The sequence below is a fragment of the Tinamus guttatus genome, unplaced genomic scaffold (genome assembly GCF_059628265.1).
Source record: "Tinamus guttatus ecotype Peru unplaced genomic scaffold, ASM5962826v1 Tinamus_guttatus_pri_ptg000314l, whole genome shotgun sequence".
Taxonomy (NCBI): Eukaryota; Metazoa; Chordata; class Aves; order Tinamiformes; family Tinamidae; genus Tinamus; species Tinamus guttatus.
In genome coordinates, this window is record NW_028288848.1 from 6,044,697 (window position 1) to 6,066,824 (window position 22,128).

General features: G+C 54.2%; 1 protein-coding gene across 1 annotated transcript; it reads right to left on the reverse strand.

Moving 5' to 3' along the window:
• Positions 1-249: 249 nt before the first annotated feature.
• Positions 250-6,521, reverse strand: SLC68A1 (solute carrier family 68 member 1). Its single transcript, XM_010228303.2, has 8 exons — positions 6,348-6,521; positions 5,811-5,890; positions 4,563-5,012; positions 3,561-3,678; positions 2,831-2,927; positions 1,929-2,100; positions 1,011-1,204; positions 250-524 (listed from the first exon to the last, which is right to left on the reverse strand). The coding sequence occupies exons 1-8, from the start codon at positions 6,504-6,506 to the stop codon at positions 271-273; spliced, it is 1,524 nt and encodes a 507-aa protein (XP_010226605.2). The 5' UTR covers positions 6,507-6,521; the 3' UTR covers positions 250-270.
• Positions 6,522-22,128: the final 15,607 nt, after the last annotated feature.

Here is a 22,128-nt window from a genome sequence, read left to right on the forward strand (position 1 = left end):
TGCTCCCGGGGAGCTGGAGCCAGGAGGGACAGCTCTGCTCCCGGGGAGCTGGGACGGACAGCTCTGCTCCCGGGGAGCCGGAGCCGGGCTGGGAGAAGACACTCATGCTCCTGGGGGCACAGCCCCCTTCCCTGTTGCTGGAATGAGTAAACGCTGGCACTGCGGCACTGCACAGTTGAATCGTAAACACGGGGCTTTCTCAGCCATTGCTCAGCCCAGTCTGCCATCCTGGAGCCAGAGAATGGGACTCCCCCACGAGTTCACCCATCCCTAGATCATTTTGACCTCTGGAGCTCGGCCTTGAGTCAGGCTTTGGCGTTGAGCCTTCACCATCTGCAGCCGCTTCCCGTGCAAGCTGAACTGAGACCAGCTGAGGAGCTGCAGCAACGCGCACGTGATGGGTACGAAGACGAGGAGGTAAAAACATCCCTGGCGAAGGGTTGGCTCCCAGGCTGCGTCAGCCGCCAGCTTCGGCCGGGCGCTCACCACGTTGCTCAAGGGGTCACGCTGGAAGATGTCGTAGCCTGGTGCCAGGGGAGAGTTTGTGAGAGTGGGGACAGTGGGACCCTTGTCCCTTCCCTTGCTGAGTGACAGGGCTTGGAGATGCAGAGACCAGTCACCGCTCGGTAACTGAAGGAGCTCTGTGTCCCTCCCTCTTATTGTCCCCCTGACCCCGGATAAAAAGCACCGTGGAGGACACCCAGCTCACAGGGCTTGGAAAGGGCAGGGCAACTAAAACCAACCTAAACAGCATGGATTCAGCTCCTGAGCTTGCACACCCTGGGCAGTGCTGACCTTGTCCTCAGCTGAGGAATGACCAAGGCCAGCGCAGGGCCAGACACCAGTGAAATAGGGAGTCACCTGCGAGCTGGGCCGGGCTTGCGCGAGCCCAAGCTCTGGGGGACGCGTGTGCCAAGCGTGCCAGGCTGCTGCTGTCCTCCCGCAGCGCCAGCGCATCCTGCAGGTGACCTCGCCAGCGGGCCCTGTCCCAACGGGCCCTGCGCTCCTACCTGTGTACGCGCAGAGCAGCCACGTGCCGATGAGAGGGGCGAAGGTCTGGCCCGGCTTGGTGACCAGAGCGACCATCCCGAAGAGCAGCGCGGAGGCCGCCTGCTTCCGGCGGTTCAGCACGAGATCCTCGTCCACCAAGTCGGTGACCACCAGGTTCAGCAGTTTACAGGTCCCTTCTGTGAACACCCGGTTGCTGCAGGACAACAGGCAAAGCACTGAACAGGGCTACCAAGAAATGCCAGGAGTAGATGAGGGATCAGAGAAAAGAGAGAGAGAAGAAGAGAAAGGTTCCCCAGCATCTTAAATGAAGATATCAGAAGCCCTCGCTACCCGATGGAAGCAACATGTTCACAAGCCATGTGTGTCCTGCAGCGATGCCCTGAGTTAGTGCCAATCAAGGCACAGACAGCCTTGGGGACAGGAGGATGCCTACAGCATCTCCCCAGCATCCCAGCTCCTGCCTGTGAGATGTGGGCAAGACACGTGCATGCCTGGCAGGACACAGCTCCACTAGGAAGAATCCCCAGGCAGCTTCAGGCCAACAGAAGCTACAGCAGCCAGGCAAGCAGCTAATGGGCAACTGCTGCACTTCCAAGAGCCGCTTCCCCAGGAGGGCTGCGGAGCAGGAGAGCAGCTCGGCCTGGCAGCTGGGAGATGCTGCCACCTGCCCGGCCATGTCCCTGCCTCCCGCCACGGCTGCGTGCTCCGCTCTGCTGCGGGCACAGCCAGCAGATCCTGCAGGGACCTGTTCCCAGCCCAGGGGGCTGTTAGAACCGGGAAGCATCAGAGTGGCAGCCCCTCAGCTTCTGAGCAACCCCAGCTTCTCCTCCTTGTCCCTGATTCCTCCTGTAAAATGGCAACAAGTCATTTCCCTTCCCGGCTGGTGGAAAGCAGGCAAAGGGATGCTGCTGCCGTACCTGGCAATGAAGATGCAGAGCAGATGCACCTGATCGGGTCCCGCGAGGAACATGGCAACGCTGAGGGCCAGCTTGAGCAAGAAGAGCCCTCGCACCACGGCGTACACGCCCCAGCGGCGGCACAGCGACAGGAAGTAGAGGTTGTTGAGGTGAGGGGCGATATAGGAAACACCTGAGCAGAGACATACACACACCTTGAAGGAGCTTCATTATCCACCTCCTCCGAGGACCGACAGTGAGAGACAGGATGAGGCTGAACTCTGCGGGGGTGCAGGAGAACTGAACACCCCACACACAGGGTAAGAGGTAACACCTGCAGCAGATCTGCTCGGTTTGCAGCAGAGCACACGCTCTTTCTGCACAGGGGCAGGAGGAAAGAACAGACCTACCTAGTGTCACACAGGGGCTGGGACTTAGCCCTGAAGCAGGAATGAGAGGGAGGGGACAGCACGAGCAGACCTGGCCTGCACAGAACCCTCCCAGGTAACTGTAGCCTACTAGGAGCAGGGGCCACAGATCTGGAGCCATCTGGAAATGGTCAACGTGTTAAAGAGGGATTAAATTAAGGGCTGCTTCTCCTGCTGCACCCAATTCCTGTCCTGGAGCTGTATTTCACACACTATTTGAAGCTGTATGGAGCTGTGGAGTCTAGACCAGAGCCCAACACTGTGCTCTTCACCATCAGAAAAGGCTTCAAGTTATTTCTTCTTGTGCTCAGGAAGGAAGCAAGGTTGGAGATACAGGAGGTCCCAGGAAGCAGGTGAGATGTGTGTATTTGTGGGGAAATCTCACAGCACAGAGACCCGTGAGCACATCTTCCCGACCCGACTTTGTGAGGGGAGAATCTGGAGTCGGGCAGGATCCTAACCTGGCTGCTCCCTCCAGCCCCATCTGAGACTCACCTAGCAGGAAGGATCCAGTAGAGACAGAGATCTGATCTGACAGCAGGTGCTCCAGAAACAGGGGGAAGAAGTTGCTGTTAAAGTGGCAGTGAAAAACCTGCGAAAGCAGCATGCAGAGGACCTGATCAGCAGGAAGAGCAGTAAGAAGAAAACAGGAAAAGCCAACTGTTCTGTTCCCTTTGGTGCCCCGTGCCAAGGGATCGCGCAGGATGTGCCTAGAGTACTTGGCAAAGTGGGTGCTTGGCTGTGCGGGTTACAACACTGCAAACTCGGAGACTGCAGAGCTGCAACCCCAGCAGCCGCCCGCTCCGCGCGCAGGGTCAGCGCTGCTGCCCCAGGGAGCATTCCCTGCTGGTGCCGTGCGGGATGTGCCCGGCACACGGCGCTGCGGGACACGGGTTTCGCAGGAGGCAGTGGCAGTGTGGGAGGAGGATGACCCTCAAATACAAAGATGCAGATAGATGTGCGTCCAGAGCTGGCCCGAGGGGAATGGGGGGATCCCTCTGTGTGTTTCTGCACCCCACGCGGGCTGCGCAGAGCAGAGCTGCAGGCAGGGAGAGCAGCTCCGAGCTGCTGGCTCGGCCGAGTGTGTGCAGGAGGCTCCGGGAGCACGCGGGTGCTGGCAACACCCCTGCCTCCCCGGGGGACTGGCACCTGCCGGGTCCCCACCCGAGGCAGCCGCAGCCAGCGGCTCACACTGGAAATCCGAGCGCGTTGCTGCTGCACCTACCTGGACCAGGTTCATGCAGACAAACCAGAGGAAGTTGCGGTGCCGGGAGAGCTGCTGGAGATACTCGGCCAGGGTGATCCTCTGCTCCTGGGGGACTGAGTGTTTCTCGATGTACAGCCTAAAGGGAGAAGCAAAGCTACCAGTGAGTCCTCCATGCAAGCAGGGGAGAGTCCCCAGCCCCCTGTGTCCCAGTGCAGATCTCTCCCTCCTCAGCTCCCACCCCGACCTTTTCTTTTCCTGCACCAAAGCAGAACAGCAGAGTCTGCAACAACGTGTGCTTATTGCTAGCAAGGACAGGCAACTCACCTCCCAAAGGGCACTTATTCTCTGAATGTGAAACTGGGACCTTTGTCCACATAAACATTCTTCTCTCATCAGCCATTCTACCCACATGCTTCTACCCCCGTTGCTGCAGTTAGCCCTCCTGGCAGAGCTCAGCAGGACCTGCTGGTTAGTATAGCTAACGCTGGCAGCTTCTACCACACACCAGGAGGCAGCCCGAGGGGACAGCCAGGAGCTGAACAGAGGAACCAGCTGCATCATGGCCCACCAACAGCCCAGACACTACCAGGCAGCTAAAGCGAGCAAAGGGGCAAGAGACATTCGCCTGTCCTGTTCCATAGGAAATGGGCAGCAAGGTGGCCTCATGCTCAAGCGGGAATATTTTCATAAGGTTCTTCTGACATTTTGCCACTCACAGGCCTGGGTGCTCTAGTTATTAGCATTTCTTGTTCCAAACACTGGTTGGGCCATACAGCAGGTCAGGGCTCTGCCTCCAGTTTGGGCCAGAAGTGTCACGAGATAGTTTTGTCCTATTTTCAGAGGGCCTTAGGAGTCAGTGTGGCAGAAGGGATTCTGAAAACTGTATCAACAGACAAGAACCATAGATGATTAACAAAAAATTGCCTTGTCCTGGATCTTACCACACATCAGCGTGCTGTAAAGCAAAATAGGACTCTACAGAGATATGCCAGGAATTTCCCCAGGCTTGGTGACACTTACTCCTTCAGTGTTGATTCCTGGTCCCATCTCGCTTTTTCACCAGCCTCAAACCGCTGGCGGAGCAGCTGCGTTGACAGGGTAAAGCCAGCTATGGAGCAGAGCGCCAGCACCACGCAAAATATGCGAAAGGAAAAGAAGTCTTCTTTGTTCCACACAGCATAGGACATGAAGACAGACAGCGAGCCTATGGCACTGAAAAGGGCACAGTAGAAGTTGAGGCTAGTCCTGTCCTTTGCTGAAACAGCCAGGTCTGCAAGCAGGGCGTTGTGATGGAGGTCCACCATGGTGAGGAAGCTGTCGTAGAGGCAAAGGCAGAGGAGGAACTGCACGCCAGGATGGGCCCAGGCGACCCAGAACGCCAGGAAGGAGATGGCAAAGAGGGGCCCATTGTGGCTTAGTGCCTTGAGTCTCTTCAGAACTACTTCTGGGGAGGAGATCTCTGCTCCTGGCCTGCAAGAGAAGAAAACAAACAAAAAGCCCACTTCTAGACCCCTGGACAAAGCACACATGACCAAATGGGAGCCCAAGCCACACGTACGTCCCTCCTCCTGCAAGTTACATAAGCAGTCTGGACACAAATACGGCACTTGCTAAGGTAACAAGCACCCATGTCAGATACCTTCTCACCTAATATACAGACAAATTGGTCTCAAGATGAAAAATCATGAAGGAATGTGATTTTTCCTTGTGATAGGTTTGCATTGTCTGCTTCAATCAGCACTTAAAAAGTGATCCCTACGCTGCAGTAAATAGCACAAGGAGCCTTGCCACAAGGTTCATTAAAAGCTTTAAGGAAAAACATGCAAAACGCTAATGGCCAACAGCGATCCATGAATCAAAGAGTCTGGGAACAAGTGATTTGAGGCATTCCAGATGGGAAACATTGCCCTCTCTGCCCACTTTGTCTCCCAAACCACATGCATGTATTACCCAATGCCCTGGTAAGAGGCTGGCTCATGTAGCAAAAGCTTCACATTTTAGATGCCTATATTGTAGGTTCAGAACCACTCACGTAATTTCAAAGTTAGGCTCACATTTACCCTGCAGATGTGTGACTTCCTCTATACAGACAGGTATTGAAATAAAACGTGAAGAGCACTGAAGTCCTAAGGCACCAAGAAAAGGTGTTAATTATGAGTCCCATGCTCCAACACATTCCCACACCACTTCAAAGCTGTCGCTTGTGCATTATCTCCCCCAGAGAGGGAAGAGCTTCACTGCCTCTGCTGAAAATGGAACTTAACTTACTGCTGCGTGCTAAGGAAGACTCGGTCACTCAGCCAGCCAAAGAGAGGGTCATTGAGGCTGTTCCAGATCAGAAACACAGTCTAGGGAAGAAGACAGAGCAGTGAAGCAAGCTGCAGTGAGCTCCTGCAGAGACCTGGTCTTGTTTTGGAAGCAACCAGTGCTCAGCTGGCACAGCAAACAGCAGCACAAGCCTTTTCCACACACCCTCCCACTCTGTCGCTGCTCTACAACTCTCCTGTCTATAAATGTCAGCTATAGCTGACAGAATAAAAACAGGGAGGCCAGTGGATTTCCAGGCCTGTGAAATGCCCTGCACCCCACCAGCTGTAAGGAAAGGCTGTCTTAAGAACAAAGTTTCTGGGATTTCTATCTCTGCTTGTTCTCTGTTGATGTAAGGAAAAATAGAGCCCCCAAGTTAGCACTCTGAGGACTCCCTCACTCCTTTCCCAAAGAGGAAATACAGCTAATTACAAACCAGTCTTTCCACTTTTAGCAAGGAGCAGTCTTGCTTCAGAATGTTTCATGGACAAGACTAACCTCTCCTACCCAGAAGGACAGTTTATCAATCTTGTAAACAGAGACAAAGGTGTCCACGTAGTACAGGAGGAACACGTTGTGCAGAATGGAAACGAACAGCGACAGGGAGCCGTAGACCACGGCGGTGGGCAGCCGAGCAAGGCAGGGCAGCAGCCCCATGGCGGCGCAGGCAGCGTCGGGCGCCCCCGGTCACCTCCATTGCAGATGGGACGTGTCCTCCCAGCTCCTGCGAGGTCCTTGCCGGGGCCAGGCCATTGCTGCTCCTGCAGGAAGGAAGCAGACATCTCAGGTTCGATTTCTTAAGTAAACTAGAAGTTGGACCAAATTAACTGATAATTGGTAAGAGATCGGGGTTCAAACTGCTCTAGGGGTTGTTCAAAAGTGATTTGGAGGGGAGCAGCGAGGCTGGTAGCTGCCTGCTGCACAGAAGCCCTTTCCTTAAGCAGAAAGCTGTAGGCCCTCGGGAGCACAACTGTCTCCTCACGAGCAGGCTGTCCAGTCCTTTATGCCCTAAGGTCTTTCTGCTACCTGGCAAACAGCCAGTTAACCTTTTCTACCTTTTTAAGGGCAAGGTTACAGGAGGAAGCAAGTTAGATAGGTGCAAACAAACAAAAAAAGCAGTTTGTAGAAAACAGAAGTAGTCCCTGACATTTTTAGGTATCGGTACAAATATTTAGCCGAACAGAAATGATGACGGTGGTGATGCAATCCCCCACGTGCACCCTGCTCTCCCCAGGCCGTCGCAGCAGCAGACAGCAGTTATTCACAGCAACGTCACTGCCTCGTGACAGGGCCAAAGCTCTGCGGCAGACACTGCTTCGTGTGACAAAGGCAGCCAAAGGGCGCCTAGCAGCCGTCCAGCCTGTCTTTGGGCAGCCTGCATTTTAGGATTGCTGCCTGAAATAAAGATGCTTTTGCTGGGGAGCAAAATATATGGGGAAAAAAAAGTGGAAACAGCAGCCCCACAGTGGAGCAGGTCGCTGTACACTGAGGAGTGCGGGTGGAAGGGGAGCGGAGGGAGGGCTCCTCACGCCAGCGCTGACACGAGCTGAAGGTCAAGAAGTCCCAGTATCTTCCTCCCATGACACCTGCTCCTGCTTTCCACACCAAGGTCCAGGATGCTACAGACCAGAAGCAAAGCCTAAGGCACCTCCGTGCTGCAGCCTCTGTATCTGGTGAGGTTTGAAGGTTCTTGCATCCACGTGAGCAGGGCTGAAGCTGCCTAGAAGCCACAAGGTGCTGGTTCGTAAGGCAGGATTGCAACAAAAGTGGGAAAGTGACTGAAATCCGCTCCGGTCTCAGCGCTCCGGAGCGCGCAGCCCCCAGCTCCGGCGCGCTCCGGGACAGCTTCCCGGCGGGAAGAGCGCGTCGGGGCAGGAAGCAGCCCCGCACGCAGCCTCCCGGCGCTTGCGACAGCGGCTGCCGCAAGCCCCAGCGCAGGAAGCAGATCAAGGGGAAGAATAAACGGTTGGCTGTAAAACTTGACGGAATTCCAGTCCCACTCAGCATTTCCCAGAAGCCGTGAGTCCGACCACTTCTAGGCAAGACCAGAAAAGCAAAAATAACCATGTGTTCTGCCCAGCCTGAGGAGTTCCTCGCAACTCGATCAGCAGGAGCAGGAACAGCGTTTGTTCCAATAAATGACATCACTCGACTGCAACTGCACATGGCCTCGGAGCCCGGCGGATCCAAGCGCAGAGCCCTCGCGGAGCTGAGCCGCCGTGCTGCATCCCCAGCACGCCAAAACCCAGCGCACTGGAAAGGAGCACAGGGCTTGGAGGGGAATTCAGCCAGACAATGAGCGTTTGTAGGTGTAATTAAAGCCAGCCATGCTGACGAGCTTCCAGGGGAAATCGCATTGACTACGGTCATGAACTGAAAAGAAATCAAAGATTTGTAATGTGTTAAGATAGAGGCTTGGAAAAGAAGAGAGATAAAGGCTTGGAAGGAAATGGAGAGCTGAGCCCTCCAACCCACTGACGAGTCCCGTGTCTCCCACCGAGAGCTGAGGATCGGTCTGAGGGCAGATGAAGCCATGACAGTGGTGGGTGCCTCATGAGCGGGACGAGGAGCAGAGCAAACACTGTCGTTTGGCACCACACAAAGCCCCAGTGTATCCCGATTTTTATCACTATGTGTATGTCTAACCCCAAGACAAACTTGCTGAGACACAGAGATGAGGGAAGATCAAAGAAGGGCAACCAGAATGACCAAGGGCCAGAGACAGCTACATGGTGAAGGAGGACTGACCAGCCGGGACTCTGCAGCCAAGAGGACGGGCTGAAGGGGGACGTGATGGAGGTTTACCAGACCCCAGGAACAGGAGATGAGGTGGAATGCGGGACTGTTACTCGCCAGGCACCAAGACAAAAGAACTAGGAACAAGTTACTCAGTGCAACTTGGAATTTAACATAGAAATCAATTTAACACAGACAAAAACAAATATATACTCATTTACCCGGCATTACCTGAAATTTGCCACGGAAGGAGGTTGCAAACGTGGATGGTGGGTTCAAAGGACTAGAGAAATTCACAGGCAAGAGGTCCTCAGAGAGCTACTGAAGGGGCCCAGGCAGGGAAATCGCCTCTAACATCCCTAATCCAGGGGCTACGGCTGCTGGGAGGGATGGGCGCAAGGCGCCCAGGCTCACGAACACCCCTCTCAAGAGCGTCTCCTGCCGCGGCGCTGGGGCAGGACACGGGCAGGACGGAGCCGCCGGCAGCCGCGCCAGGGCCCTGCTTGCACAGGCCGGGGCAGAGGAGCAGAGCAGGTCCCCGCGGGCCTGCGAGGAGCCGCGAGAAGGGGGCTCCTCCCCGGTGTTTGCAGCTGCCTAAGCAGCACCCTGAGCCGCCCGCCCCAGGCGAGAGGAAGGGCAGCACCGAAGGGGAACTGCTACGGAGAAGAGGGGGTGCTGGGGGTGAGGCTCTCCAGCGTGACCAGCACGTCACACAAACCCACCGTGCTGGTGAACTCGGCTGGCTTGGCAGGAGGAGGTTATTTTAGACAGGTGACATGTGGTTGTACATGGGAGGATGCAGGGCAGCTCCAGGTCCACATTCCCAGCCCGCATTCCTGACCCGCGTGGCAGCCTTCCTCCTCTGACTCCCTCTGGAGTGGACTGGGAAGGGACAGGCATCCCGGGTAGGTGACGAACAGTGTGAAAGCCTCCAGCACGGCGCACGTTTTGCCTGGGCTCACGTGTCCCTGAGGCCGCTCCGCGCTTGGGAGGCAGCTGCGCACGCGGGCACCCACACGAGCGGTGCCCCTGGGCCCACGGAGCACAACCCCGCGGGCTCCTCGGGGACACCCCGTGTGCCACCTCGGTGCCGCTCGGCAAGGCACAACCCCGCGGGCTCCTTGGGGACACTCCGTGTGCCACCTCGGTGCCGCTCGGCAAGGCGCAACCCCGCGGGCTCCCCGGGACACCCCGTGTGCCACCTCGGTGCCGCTCGGCAAGGCGCAACCCCGCGGGCTCCCCGGGACACCCCGTGTGCCACCTCGGTGCCGCTCGGCAAGGCACAACCCCGCGGGCTCCCCGGGGACACCCCGCGTGCCACCTCGGTGCCGCTCGGCAAGGCACAACCCCGCGGGCTCCCCGGGACACCCCGTGTGCCACCTCGGTGCCGCTCGGCAAGGCACAACCCCGCGGGCTCCCCGGGACACCCCGTGTGCCACCTCGGTGCCGCTCGGCAAGGCACAACCCCGCGGGCTCCCCGGGACACCCCGTGTGCCACCTCGGTGCCGCTCGGCAAGGCGCAGGCCCCTGCCCGTCACCGCCGCGCGGCCCGCGAGCCGGCTGCAGCCTCTAGCCGCTGCCTTGGCTGCGACGGCGTTAGGTCATCTCCTCCATCTGCAAATGTGCACATGAAAAGAATCAAATTATAAGTGTCCGTTAAAAAAAAAAGGAGATTCTGCTTCTATTGCCAAAGCCCTGAGTTGTTTGAGTCTGACATAGTGGTATTTTCATAACCTTTTCCTTTGGATAGAGCATTACTCACAGTGTATGTCAGAACTTTTCAACATTAAGCGTTAAGAAATAAGGGAGAAAGAGCTCCAAGAGGGAATAGCTATCACTCGTTACCCTGAACTTCTAAAGCAGTCATCAAGAGACAAGCTCGTAAATTAGAAAGCAACTAGCCTTAGCTGCAGAAACTCCCACATCTGCATTTGACATCTGGCTTTGCTCCTGCCGGTGACGTCTGCAGATCTTATCTTCTTGAGAAGGCGGCTGGAACGCTGGCTACCAGGAAAGCGCTGCCTTTGTTCGGGAGCTGGCAGACGGCAGCTGGGAATACACTGGGAATACACGGCACGCAAGGGCTCCTGCAGCTGTCCCGGCTTCCTGGCCAGGACACAGCTGGATTCAGCAGCGCCGAGTCCCACGGTCCCTCCAGCTGCGGGAGGCCGGAGCCTCTCGCACCGGCTTGGCAACGGGGCCCGGTGCAGGAATCCTGGCCCCGCTCAGTCTTTCAAGCAGGGCCAGATAATTCCTGCACGGTGAAGTTGTCCCTCAGGGACCTGGAACAGTCATCTGCAGAGCTGACCACTGCACAAGGATGACTCTCCAGGTGGGTAACGCAGCCTGGAATATCCCAAATAACACTCCAGGAGATATCTAAGCTGGCTCCAGCAGTCACTAGAGGGTCTCTGCGGTGTATTCTGCATTTTGGGAGGTTTACTGGCTCACGGAGAGGAGCAGACAAATACACTAGCTCCATGTGGCTGTGTTCACAGCACGACGAATCCACCAGCAGGACAAGCTGGGGACGATGTTTCTAGACATTCCTTGTGCCCAGACAGGACGGGGCTGCTGCCTGTCCAGCCCTGTTCCCGCGAAACGCGGCTGGAGCTGCTGCTCCGAGAAGCGTTCCAGCCTGGTGGGAAAGCCACTCTAAATAAAAGCAGCCTCATTCCAGTAAGAACCAGCCTGCATGCAGCAAGAGCAGTTTTATTCCTGAGCTTTCACAAAAATAGAAGTCACCTCAGAACAGTCAGAGCTCAGTCACTCTTTCTCTGCAGTTACACCAGCCAAGCTTAAAAAACCTATAAATACATTCAAATCCTCTCTTTGCAGGTGAACATGTGTCTGAAAACCAGCTGCATTCACAAACCCACCGTCTCAGGGCTGGGGCCAGAGATCCTAATTTCAATCTCAGACACAACCGCTGTCCCTCCGGACGGCGTTAGTCAGAGGGCCCACGACCACGGACGCCGAGGGCCCACGACCACGGACGCGCATCGCTCAGCAAAGAGCCCATTTTGGGAGCCAGGCACAGGCTCTGCACGCTCCTTCCCTCCCGCACGGGTACCCTAGGAAACCTCACAGCACTGAAACCTTTGCAGGTCCTCACCCCATGAAGCTACTCGGATTCTGAGAGGTTCTGTTCAGAAAGAATGGAGACCCCTGCATAAAACTTTTTCCACTACTTGTGATTCAAAAGACTTTCTTTCAAAAAGATTTTTGGAATCCTACTCCCATCTCATGAATGCAACTCAACATTCCCTTAAAGAATCCACTTGCCAAAAGACAGTCTCGATGAAACATCAAACTTTATCCCAAGAGAAACATTAATGAATTCCTGGACAGCAGATTCCAGCAGCCTAGTGTCTGAAAAGCAAAGCAACGGAGGCCTCAATAACCTGGTAACAGCTGGGTCAGGCAAGGAAATGTAGCTTTGGAAAAGCTTGGAGGCTGTGTCTCAGTTGCATTTACCAGTTCAACAATCATAAATATCTCAGCATCACGAGAAACTAGACAACACCCTTCTCATTCCCAGCAATCATGTGCTGTCACCGGATGCTTCTGTCAGTCCTTCAAAGTGCACTGGAGCACACATGCAAATAGAAAAGCTACAGAGAAAATAATTAACATTTAGAAATAGCTGATATTTTCTGTGGAGCCTTTTCCTGTGTTCACGGAGAGCAATCTTGTCGAGTCAGATCGCATCTCGAATGGGATCACGAGGCTTGTTGATAACGGTAGCTTGGTAGATCTCCCAGTCTTGGAATTCAGAAAGACACTGAACTTGGTAGCACAGGGCATCCCTTTTCTGAACAATTCTTTGCTTTATAATACACGGGAAAAGTGTTAGATGGATTAAGCGGGTCCCCAAGAAGCTGCACTAGCGTAGATGTTAATCCGGTAGTGGACTTCCACTGTCACCAAGTGATGATGCCAGTGATGTCACTGGCATCAAACTGCACATTTGGAAGTAAATATGAAACCATTATCAAAAACAACCCACAGGAGCTGAATCAGCGAAGCTAAAAGAAGAGGTTACCGCACCAACAGTTGCTGTTCTTGCTAAATCCCATTTCCAGGCACACCACAAGTGGGAAGTGCTCAGGGATGCTGGGGCCGAGCGGGAGCTACTGGGATTTTCCTCTGCAGTGTCTGGATTTTCTCTCTCCAGGGGACTCGCTTCAGGGAGACCTTTCACTGCTCAGGCCCTCAAGGTTGGGGCTGCTCCCCTCGCTAACACTGAGGTCGCTGGAGAGCCCCGTGGTGCCGAGCTGTGACAAACGCCACCCTGCATCGCCCTGCAGCTTAGCCCGGGTCCACGCGGCCGGTTTTGTCCGCAGGAAAGGAGGGTGCGAAGGGGGTGATACCCCAAAGTGCGGATGCTGACGGGTACCCAGAAAGGCAGCAGTGCCACTGCCTCGGGTCCCGCAGCCAGGCCGCTCGGAGAGCACCGGCAGCGCCGGGAGCCGGTGGAGGGCACGGGCAGGGGCGATGCCGCCTGGATGAGGCTCCTCCGCAGCGCTGGCGCGGGGACGATTTGGGATTTTGCCACGAGATGGGGCAGCGCGGCCGCCGCCGGCCTCCTCACGCAGGGAGGAAGGGCTGCCCGCACCAGCCGCCCCCTGGCAGCGGGAAGGCCGAGGGCACCTCTCCCTCCCCATCTCCGCAGGGAATGGGGCCTGCGGCGATGCGCGGGTGGAGGGTCCCCTGACCCAGGCACTGCCAGGATGCTGCGGCCATGGCAGGGAAGGGCCCCCCACCGGGGCCAGGTGGTACGGCCCGGACTATCGGGGGGAGGCTGGACCCCCGGGCTGGACCACTGCGGGGCTGGGGGGGTCATGCCCCCCTTGTCTCTCTGCAGGGACAGGGACACCCCCAACGGGAGGTACCACCGCAGCCAGGACCACGCACGAGTCGGAACCGGAGCGGCACCGGGACCCGTCGCAGCCGCCCCTCAGCGCCTCCTACCTGCGTCCGCTACCGGCGCTGCCCCCGCCGCGCCGCCGCCGCACCGCGCATGCGCGCCGGCCACTCCAGCCCCGCCCCGGGCAGAGGCCATCTTGGGTCGTGGCAAGGGAAGCGCACCTGCCGGCAGCCATCTTGTGTGAGGGCAGCCCGCTGGGAAGCCGCATTAGCGGCACCCCTCCCCGGGGCGGGGCGGGGCGGGGCGGAAGGGCTCTCCCTAGCCCTTCTAGCCGGGGGAGGGCTGGTACTCTATGACTCGTTGGGCGCCGGGCCTCCTGTCGCCACGGCAACAGGCCGTTCCCTCGGTGAGCAGTGCTCGTGATTCGGAAAATACAGCGCGGCCATGGCCCCTGGCTGCCTAGAGCGCCTGTGGAGACCCGTGTTACGTTACGGTGCCCCAACCACCTAAGGGGATAAGAAGCTGTGTTAATTCATGTTCGCTTTGAGGTGCTTTCTTTTACAGCAGCAGCTACAAGCACCATTCTAATTTCTGTCTACAAACCAACATTAACTCCCAGAGCAAAAGTGACCAAAACTTCCCACAAGAAAGCAAAAAGGCTAACTGACAGCTTTAAAGAAGTATCATTTCTTACTAGCATTTTGGAGCCATGTAGAATAATGTGAAGCTGCTTAAACAGGCCATCTTCTAAACATGCAAAAGCCCAGTAATTGACTGTAGTCAACAAGTTTTATAAACAAAGAGTGACCAGTAGGTGATCTCAAGAGATCACCTGAAAAATAATCCAGCAGTAGCTGTCCTTAAGGTGTGCCTTATGCAGTACCAGTTGCTCCTAGGGACCACCCAGAGACCTGCCAGACTCTTTATGAGCCCAGACGGGGGTTTATATCTGTGGAAGCCCCTGGCAGCACAGGTGCTTGCAATACCCTCGGTGGGAGCATTCCCATGGCTCCTTGAAGTACAAATGGTAGCTGGGCACCCCAAGTGAAGGTGCTTGGGAGCCTGGAAGCCATGAGTGGGTTTTTGTCCCCAAAGTAGCCAGGGGTGGGTTGTGCTTTAAGTGTTGTCTTCATTTGGTAGCTGCTAGCAGTGGTTTAAATAGTTTCTCTGCTTTTAGGAAGACCCTGAGTTTTAGGTGAGGGTACTTGTGTGTTTTTGCTGTTGTGGGGCTGACCGGATTGTATTGACTTCAGTTCCCTTTGCCCATGCCCTGGCTATGCCTCAGGGTTTGTGCCTGAGGGCCGTTTTTCAGTAAGGTGCTTCAGTAGTTAAAAGTGTTTCCATCTTGCATCAGCTTAGTGGTTTTGCCCCTAGTCAACCAGGTTTGTTTAAAGTTCACTGAATATGTAACACAATGAAGCAATGAGCTTCCTGATCTGTTTTCCTTAGTTACCTGGACATGTTTAGACAGGTTTTTAAAGCCGTGATTACTAAAGAAATGCTTCTTGTAAGAAGTGATGTAGTAGTCTATACATATTTTTAAGCATATCTGCCTTATTAAGGTCCATCAATCTGTGAGAAGGGGCAGCAGAGTCTGGATTATGTCTCCTTGTCTTTTGAGATCCAAGTAAAGATACCGCCTTGGCAGTTTTTATTCCAGAAGTGAGTACCTATATGTTGTGCAAATGTTTGTTTCTAGTTTTGTACTTATGGGCAAAGACTTGTTTAGTCTGCAATGTTTTACCAGTTATGGCACTAAAATAATGCTAATGCTATCTTAAGGTATTGCAGTAGTGGTATGCCACCAGGATGTTCTAAAATTAGTAATTAAAATACAAATGGTCTTGGATTATCATTGGATGTTAGTGTGCCTCAATAGTTGGAGGAAACTCACTGTAAGTGAGAAGTCCACCTGGAAAACCAGGGTGCCTAACTAGTTAGCGTCTTTGCATGGGATAATCTCCTAGTTTCCTGTATGCTTCAGGGGCAAAGACTTGTAATCCAGCAGCTGAGAGAGCAGGATGCTGTGAAAGCACAAAAGTTGTGTCCAAAACAGGCTGTTCCAGCATGGGAGCTATCTGCGTGTGAGATGGGAAAGTGCATTAAACAGAACTAGGCAGACAAATCAAGGTTAAAGTAGAATAAATTGTCTTAGGGTGTGTAAAGAAAACAACTTATAACCAATAGGAGCCGGATAACTATATGGGAGTCTGAAGCCTTTTTTCTAAAGGCAGAAGCTTGCAAGGCCACCTGTCCCTTATCAGCAATGCCATGTAAGGCTGAGGTTGCCTAGGTAGTGATATCAGAAATGCTAAACATAGATATGGATGTAGCAAAACTGAGACCAACAGGGGAAAATAATTAGGGATGGGGAGTTCAGTTGGGAGGAGACTGGACAGAGGAAGGGAGGTGCAAGCCCAGCAAAAGAGGGGGTCAGGAAATGAAGAGTAAGGTGAGAAAAAAGGAGGGTAAAATTGGCTGGTGGTCACATTGTGGGCACCTGTGGATGGCAGCAAAGCTGACCTGTGGTCCCAAACCCATTGGGATGCTGGAGCGATGTTCCCTGGAAAACCTGGATTCTTCATCAGATCTAGGTTTGCTAGACTCAGTGAGTGTGGGGTTGTAAAGCAAAGTGGTTCTCAGGGGAAAAAGAGGGGTGGACAAAAGATTTTGCAAAGATTGCATAGACTTTTACCCTAATGTTGAGTGGTGCTGGAGGGAAGGGTGATATATCTGTAATTCAGGGGTGGTAGTGTGTGATTCATAAGATTTAGTTTTATAATTGTATGGAAAATGATTGTAAGCATAAATTAATAGTTGGTTAATTAGATTATTGATCACTTTTTAGTAGTGTGTTTGGTTAATCATTAAAAGTTACTCTTTTGAAGCAGTTGTGTCTCAAGGATGCAGTCTGAAGGGGAAGAGCTGAGTCCTGAAGTAGCAATTAGGGATTCTTCCAGGCTCTCCCAGCTTGGAAGCATCAGCTAAGTGATATGGAGATGTTTTGGCTAAAGGGAGGTGGATGGTGGTGGATGAAGGAGAGTATCGGATTACTCCTTGGGCAAGGAGAATGTGTTAGTACTGGCTGTGCTGAAATATTCAGGAGATCCCAGGGCTTGGGAGAAAGAAAAGCTCAGCACTGTAGGGGCTTTGTTTGATCTAGCCAAAGGCTTATGAAGCAAAGAGCAGTGCTTTAAAAAAAGCTTATGGAATAACTTGCAAATGCCCCAGAATGAGGCGCTAGTACCGTGCTGCAGTAAGTCTGCTAAATAAACAGGCTGGGTTGGAAGAACTGTATGCAGGGGAAAAATGATTATGCTTGATTAAAGAAAGTGCAGTGTTCCTGGGAAAGAGCTGTAGACCAGGAAAGGTGTTAAGGGGAGCCTGAGGATCCTGAGACATGGGGCGGAGATGCTTGGACCTCGCAGGAGGAAGACTGTCCTTAAGCAAAAGTGGCTGTGCTGGTTGCTAGGAAGGTATGACCAGTTGTGGTGCTGGTGGTGAGGGGAGAGCTCTAGTAGTGCGGAAAGAGGAGGACGTGTCAAGAAAACAATCTAGCAAGAAATGGGAGAGGTGACCAAATGTGTGGACTTTGGAACAGGCAGGGGCAGGTACTGGGGCCCTGCCTGGTGCCGCAGGGACCCTGTGGAAGTGCTGTGTGTTATTCCCAGGAGGGCAGCTCTTCCAGGGCTGCCCTATCCAGCCGCTGCTGTGGGAGTGGGGGCAGCTCTGAACTTCTCTTGCTCTGAGTGGAACTTGCTGCTGACTGCTGCGTGAGCGGAGCTCTGCAAGGGGCTGTGTTATCAGAGACAAGTGAAGACTTGCTCTGTGCTGATGAAGGCTTTTCTTGGCTTCCTCATAGCCTGGACTTTCCCCAGGGTTCGGATAAATGCCTGACCCATGCTAGATTTCAGTGCTTTCTGGGAATGCTGCTTTGAATAGTCAAAAAAATCTACTCCCCCTTCAAAGGGCTTGTGTGAGACGTGACTAATATGTCTTAATAATAACTCTTCCTGTGGCTACTGATGTGCCAGTTGGAGCTTGTTCTGGCTGTGTACCACTACCAAGCCCTCAGGGAGCTGGGTGAGGGCTGCAATCTCCTGGCTTCAGAAGCAGTCTCCTTGCTTTCTTCCTACGGGATTGGTTATGGCACAAGGTCTGGGAGGGAGAGCTGGGGATGGTTCTAATCCTTCCCTTGGAGGGAAGCATTGATGACTTGAAAGCAGTAGGTTTTGTGTGAATGTCTTCTTGGGCATGATGGCTTCTCATTCCCACCTGCAAAGTGAGGTAGCATCCAAGGTCTTGTCATCCTAAAATAACTGTGTTGTGGGGTGGGTTTTTCTATTTGTTTATTTTTTGAGTTGGCTCTAGCATCTATAGTAATTTGGACAAAGTGAAACAGTTCCTGCTGGAAAGGTTTCCCTGCCTTTGGTGGGTGATGGTGGAAGTGTGTGTGGAGGGCAAGAGCTGGACTGTGGACACTTCTAGGAGAGCTTCTTGCTGTGTGCGAGTGAAGTGGGGTGGGAAGGAGACAAGGATGCTCTCCAGGAGCTCTTGTAGCCCCCTTCCAATGGGTCACTGGAGCAACCAGAACCGGAGCTGGGCTCGCTGCTCGTCCTGCCAGGCAGGGTGAATCATCTTGGCTGCTGTGGTCCAGCTCTGGGTCCTGGTGGGCTGGAGGCCACCTTGCTGCCCTCATCTACCTCCTGTGCTGCTGCTTTCTGTGGTCCTGCTGAGCTGTTCAGAATAAGCTTCTTTTAGCCTAAATCTAGCAAACTGGTTCTGGACTGCCTCTCTCCTGTTTCTAGTGGTAATACTGCATAGCACTGCTGATCTCAAACCCCTTCCTCCTCCTAGCTTCACCAACACTCCTGAGAACTGCCAAGCTTGTGTTCAAAGTACCTGCACTTCAGTGCAAAGCCCTCTTGGAGGCTGCTTTCAGTTCAAGTCTTTTAGTTTGGATGTTTCTGCTAGGCACTACAAAGGAAGAGATCAAATATCTGTGCTTTGGGCAAAGAGGAGTCATAATTTGCACTTCTGTTAATCAGTGGCCTCCCTGGGGCACCTTGCTGTACCAGGCCTGATACTTCCACAACAGGGTTATTATATTTACTGCTCCTTGGACTCCTTGGCTGGGATAGTGTGTGCTGTACTCTCATTCCTGTGTTGCTGCTGGGGTGTGAAACTGAGCAGGAGCATCTCCTTAAGGAAAGCAGGCAATGCCCCATGAATCCATACTGGTGATGGAAGAGCAAATCCATAATGTTCTGCTGGGAATGGGCAGGCTAGACCCGCTGCTTGAGGTGTGCAAGGGAGGTGGGGACTTGTTCTGCTGCCTGCAGAGCCTCTGCTGCCCGAGAGCCATTTCGGGCAAAAAGCAAAGGGGCAGCTTTAAGTGCATGGACTGATATGACTCAAGCTCTCAGCAGGCCTTAATGTGCAGCGAGATGGCCTTGCTGGCTGGGAGCGCATGGGAATGTGCAGACAGACCCTGCTTGTCTGACGGATCTGGTTTTAACCTCTTGCTTCCAGCCTTTGAAGTTTTCTTCCTCTAAGGGAGGCCTTGCCAAAGGCTTTGCCAGATGGCAACTATTCTGCAGAGTCCACTCAAAGGGAGATTAACTGGAAACAGCTCATGAATTCTTCATCATCTCGATCAGGGAAAATGTTGATCTTAGTGTTCAAGTGTCCCTGTGCCCTTGGGAGCTGCTACAGAGCGATGCCAACTGGCCTGTGGTTTTTGTGGGGCAGGGGAAAGAACAGGAATGGAACAAAGCCAGAAACAGCCTTAAGAGTTTGGGTGCTGGAAGAAGGGAGTGGGGAAGAGTATCCAAATTGAATCTACTTATTCTCCCCTCCTGGGAATGAATCACAGGACAGTGGAATGAGCTGAGAACAGTCATGATCAGTCCTTGGAGTAAAATAGATGGCTGTGTCCCTTCCCATGGGCAAATACCCCTGCAGTGGCACTGCCTTGCAGGATGCTCCGAGGAGGCTGCTGGGATCTGGGCAGCCTCCTGCATGACCGGAGGGCACGGGGCACAGCACAGTTTGCTTAGTGCTCCGAACGGGCAAAAAACGTATCCGTGCTGGCTCTCACTGGAATGTCAGACTGGAAAAAGAAATTGTGACTATCTGGACAGTCACCATCTGTCTCCAGATATTGAAGATTTTATTATAAAGCTCCTCTCCTTGTATATTGATCTGTGTCCACACTAGTCGGGCTTGTTTTAATTCCCCTCCTAGGGACTGGGCATGGGGGTGAATATTTACCTGTGTTTCTGGGTGGAGATGAGCTCAAGCTGCTCCACAACTGCCAGACATGTCCCCTGGACTTACAGCTTTCCTTAGCTGACAGTGGCACTTCTCTGCCTTGAGATGCGTTCATCAAAACCACCCTCTCTATAACGCTGGGAAGTGCACTCTTCTGGAGATATAGAAGTGCCCAAGGCTAGTGACTGAATACATATTAGTAGTGATAAATCCACCTGCAGTAAATAACCACAGAACAGAGTAGGGAAACTCTTCCATACAGCTGAACTAGCCAGTGCACTCTCTGGCAGATGTCACTTGGTTGTTCCATAGCAGCTCGGCCAGCCGGAGCCGAAGGAGCCTTGCTCAGCAGATGAAATATTTTGGTGCAAGGAGCCTGACCTCATCGCTTCCAAAAAGGTGCGAGGTGGGAAAGGCTCTGCCAAATGGCTGAGTGGTGGCTGAGGGAATTGCTGGCGTTGGCTCTGGCGAGCGCGGGGAAGAGTTTGAAGTATCTCTCACCAGAGATGGTGCTGGCGTTTCAGCTGGCTCTGACCTTGCTGGGAACTCACTGCTCTCTGCTTTTGTGCCTCTCATTTGGCTCCAGCCACGTGGAGCTTTTCCAGCAAGGCCAAAATTGCCGAAAGGTTTGAAGGGAGAAGCTGCTTTGTCTGTCCCCGTGGCCTTCCTTGTTGGGTTGGCTTCTTGTTGCTCCCTGGCTGCGGGGACTTGGCTTCCAGAGCCTGCCCGTCTCCACGGGCCGTGCCACCAGGGAGCTGGCCCTGAGCAGGGCACACCTCGAGCTTTAAGGGTTCTCTTGCCCTTTTTTGTTGAGGACATCCAGGAACTAGGCAATGGATGTGGTGACTTCCCCCCATCCCTTTCCCCAAGACACAGCAGAGCTTGAAACTGCTGAAAAGGAAGAGGGGGTGGTAGCTTGAAATGACGGGTCAGCCAGGCTTCTCTCCATGCTTGGGTCATACAGTTGTTCCTGAAGGCCGTTTGCCTCGCTGAAATTCCCCTCGCAGGGAAGACTTGGGCAGTTTCTCTCCTGCACTTGAAAGTAGAGTCAGGTAGAGCGTAAATTCCTCTTCCAATGAGGAAGGGGCAAACTGTCGATGTTGCATGGCGAGTTCCCACTTGTAGTGCTCATTACACCCTTGGGGCAGGGTGTCTGGGACATGAGATGTCCGTGCTGCTCTGCCACTGACCCGTTTCTTCAGCAATGAGCCCTGGGCTGCCTTGGAGCCCCTCGGCTTGCCCATCTTGTCGTGCCCCCTGCCAACCCTGCGCGCGTGGTGCTGGGGACGAGCCAGGCTCTCCCCTTGGCTGGGGCCAGGTGGTGGGAGCAGAGAGCTGCCCCCTGGACAGGGAGCAGCGCTGGGTCGGGGAGAAGCCGGAGGGGCGACGTGGTGGTGCCAGGAGGAGTTTGGTGGCCAAGGGGCAGGCGTGCAGCCCGGCTGCAGGCAGAGCCAGGGCAGCCTCTGGCTGCTGGCAAGGGAGCCGTGAGGGGTAGAGGCAGGTGAGGAAGGGAAGGGAGATCCGGGCTGGACCCTTTCCTCAAATGTTGTGGGCAGGGGTGGGGGGAAGGCTGGACTTCTAGGGGGCTTCAGTTGGCACCACCTTGGAGGAAACTGCTCTGGAGGGGCAGGAGCCTCGTGCCTCTGTGTCCCAAAACCCTATTGCTACACAAGTAATAGGAACAGAGCCCGTTCTTGCCAAGTCAGGACTTGGGGCCTGTGAAGATGAGTCTTTGTTAGGGCAATAGCCCCGTTACCCTCTTTAGTGCAAAGCCAAAGCAACCAGCAACGGTGCTTGGGGCACTGAAACCCAGGGCTTCAGGTGGCTCCTGGCAGCTTCTGCAGGGAGGCCAGGGTGTTCCTTGCACCCAAAGTCGGCGCAGAGGCTCCTTGCTCTGCCCTGGCTGCAGAGAAGGCCCTGGAGCCTTGAGGCTGTTGGGCAAAATGCAGGATGGCCCCAGGGGACCCCACATGTGTCAGCTGCAGCCTTTGGGCTGGGGTAAATGCGGGAACCATCCTGCCCCTGAGCTGGGTGGGCTTCAGTCAATGCTATTGGAGCTTTATGTTGTCTGAAGCTGTTTAATGCCTTTGTATAGGCTCTAGCAGAGCTCTTCACCTTTTATTTCTCCCCTCCTCTGTGGGCGGGCAGCACACAGTGTGCTCTGCCTTCCAACCTGTGCCTCTGCCCAAAGGTACAGCCTGCTCTTGCCTAAATCAATAATTCAGTGCCGTTCGCCTGTGTCCAGGAGCTCTGCACCTGTGGCAGTCGGGCTGGAGCTGGGCTTGTTTACTAAGCTCGAGTGACGGGAACAACTTGTGCCGTTCAGAAGAGCCCTCGTTGTGCAGCGCCCGGCACTGCTGGTGGCAGCTGTTCCTCAATCTGCGGACGCCGAATTTCCTG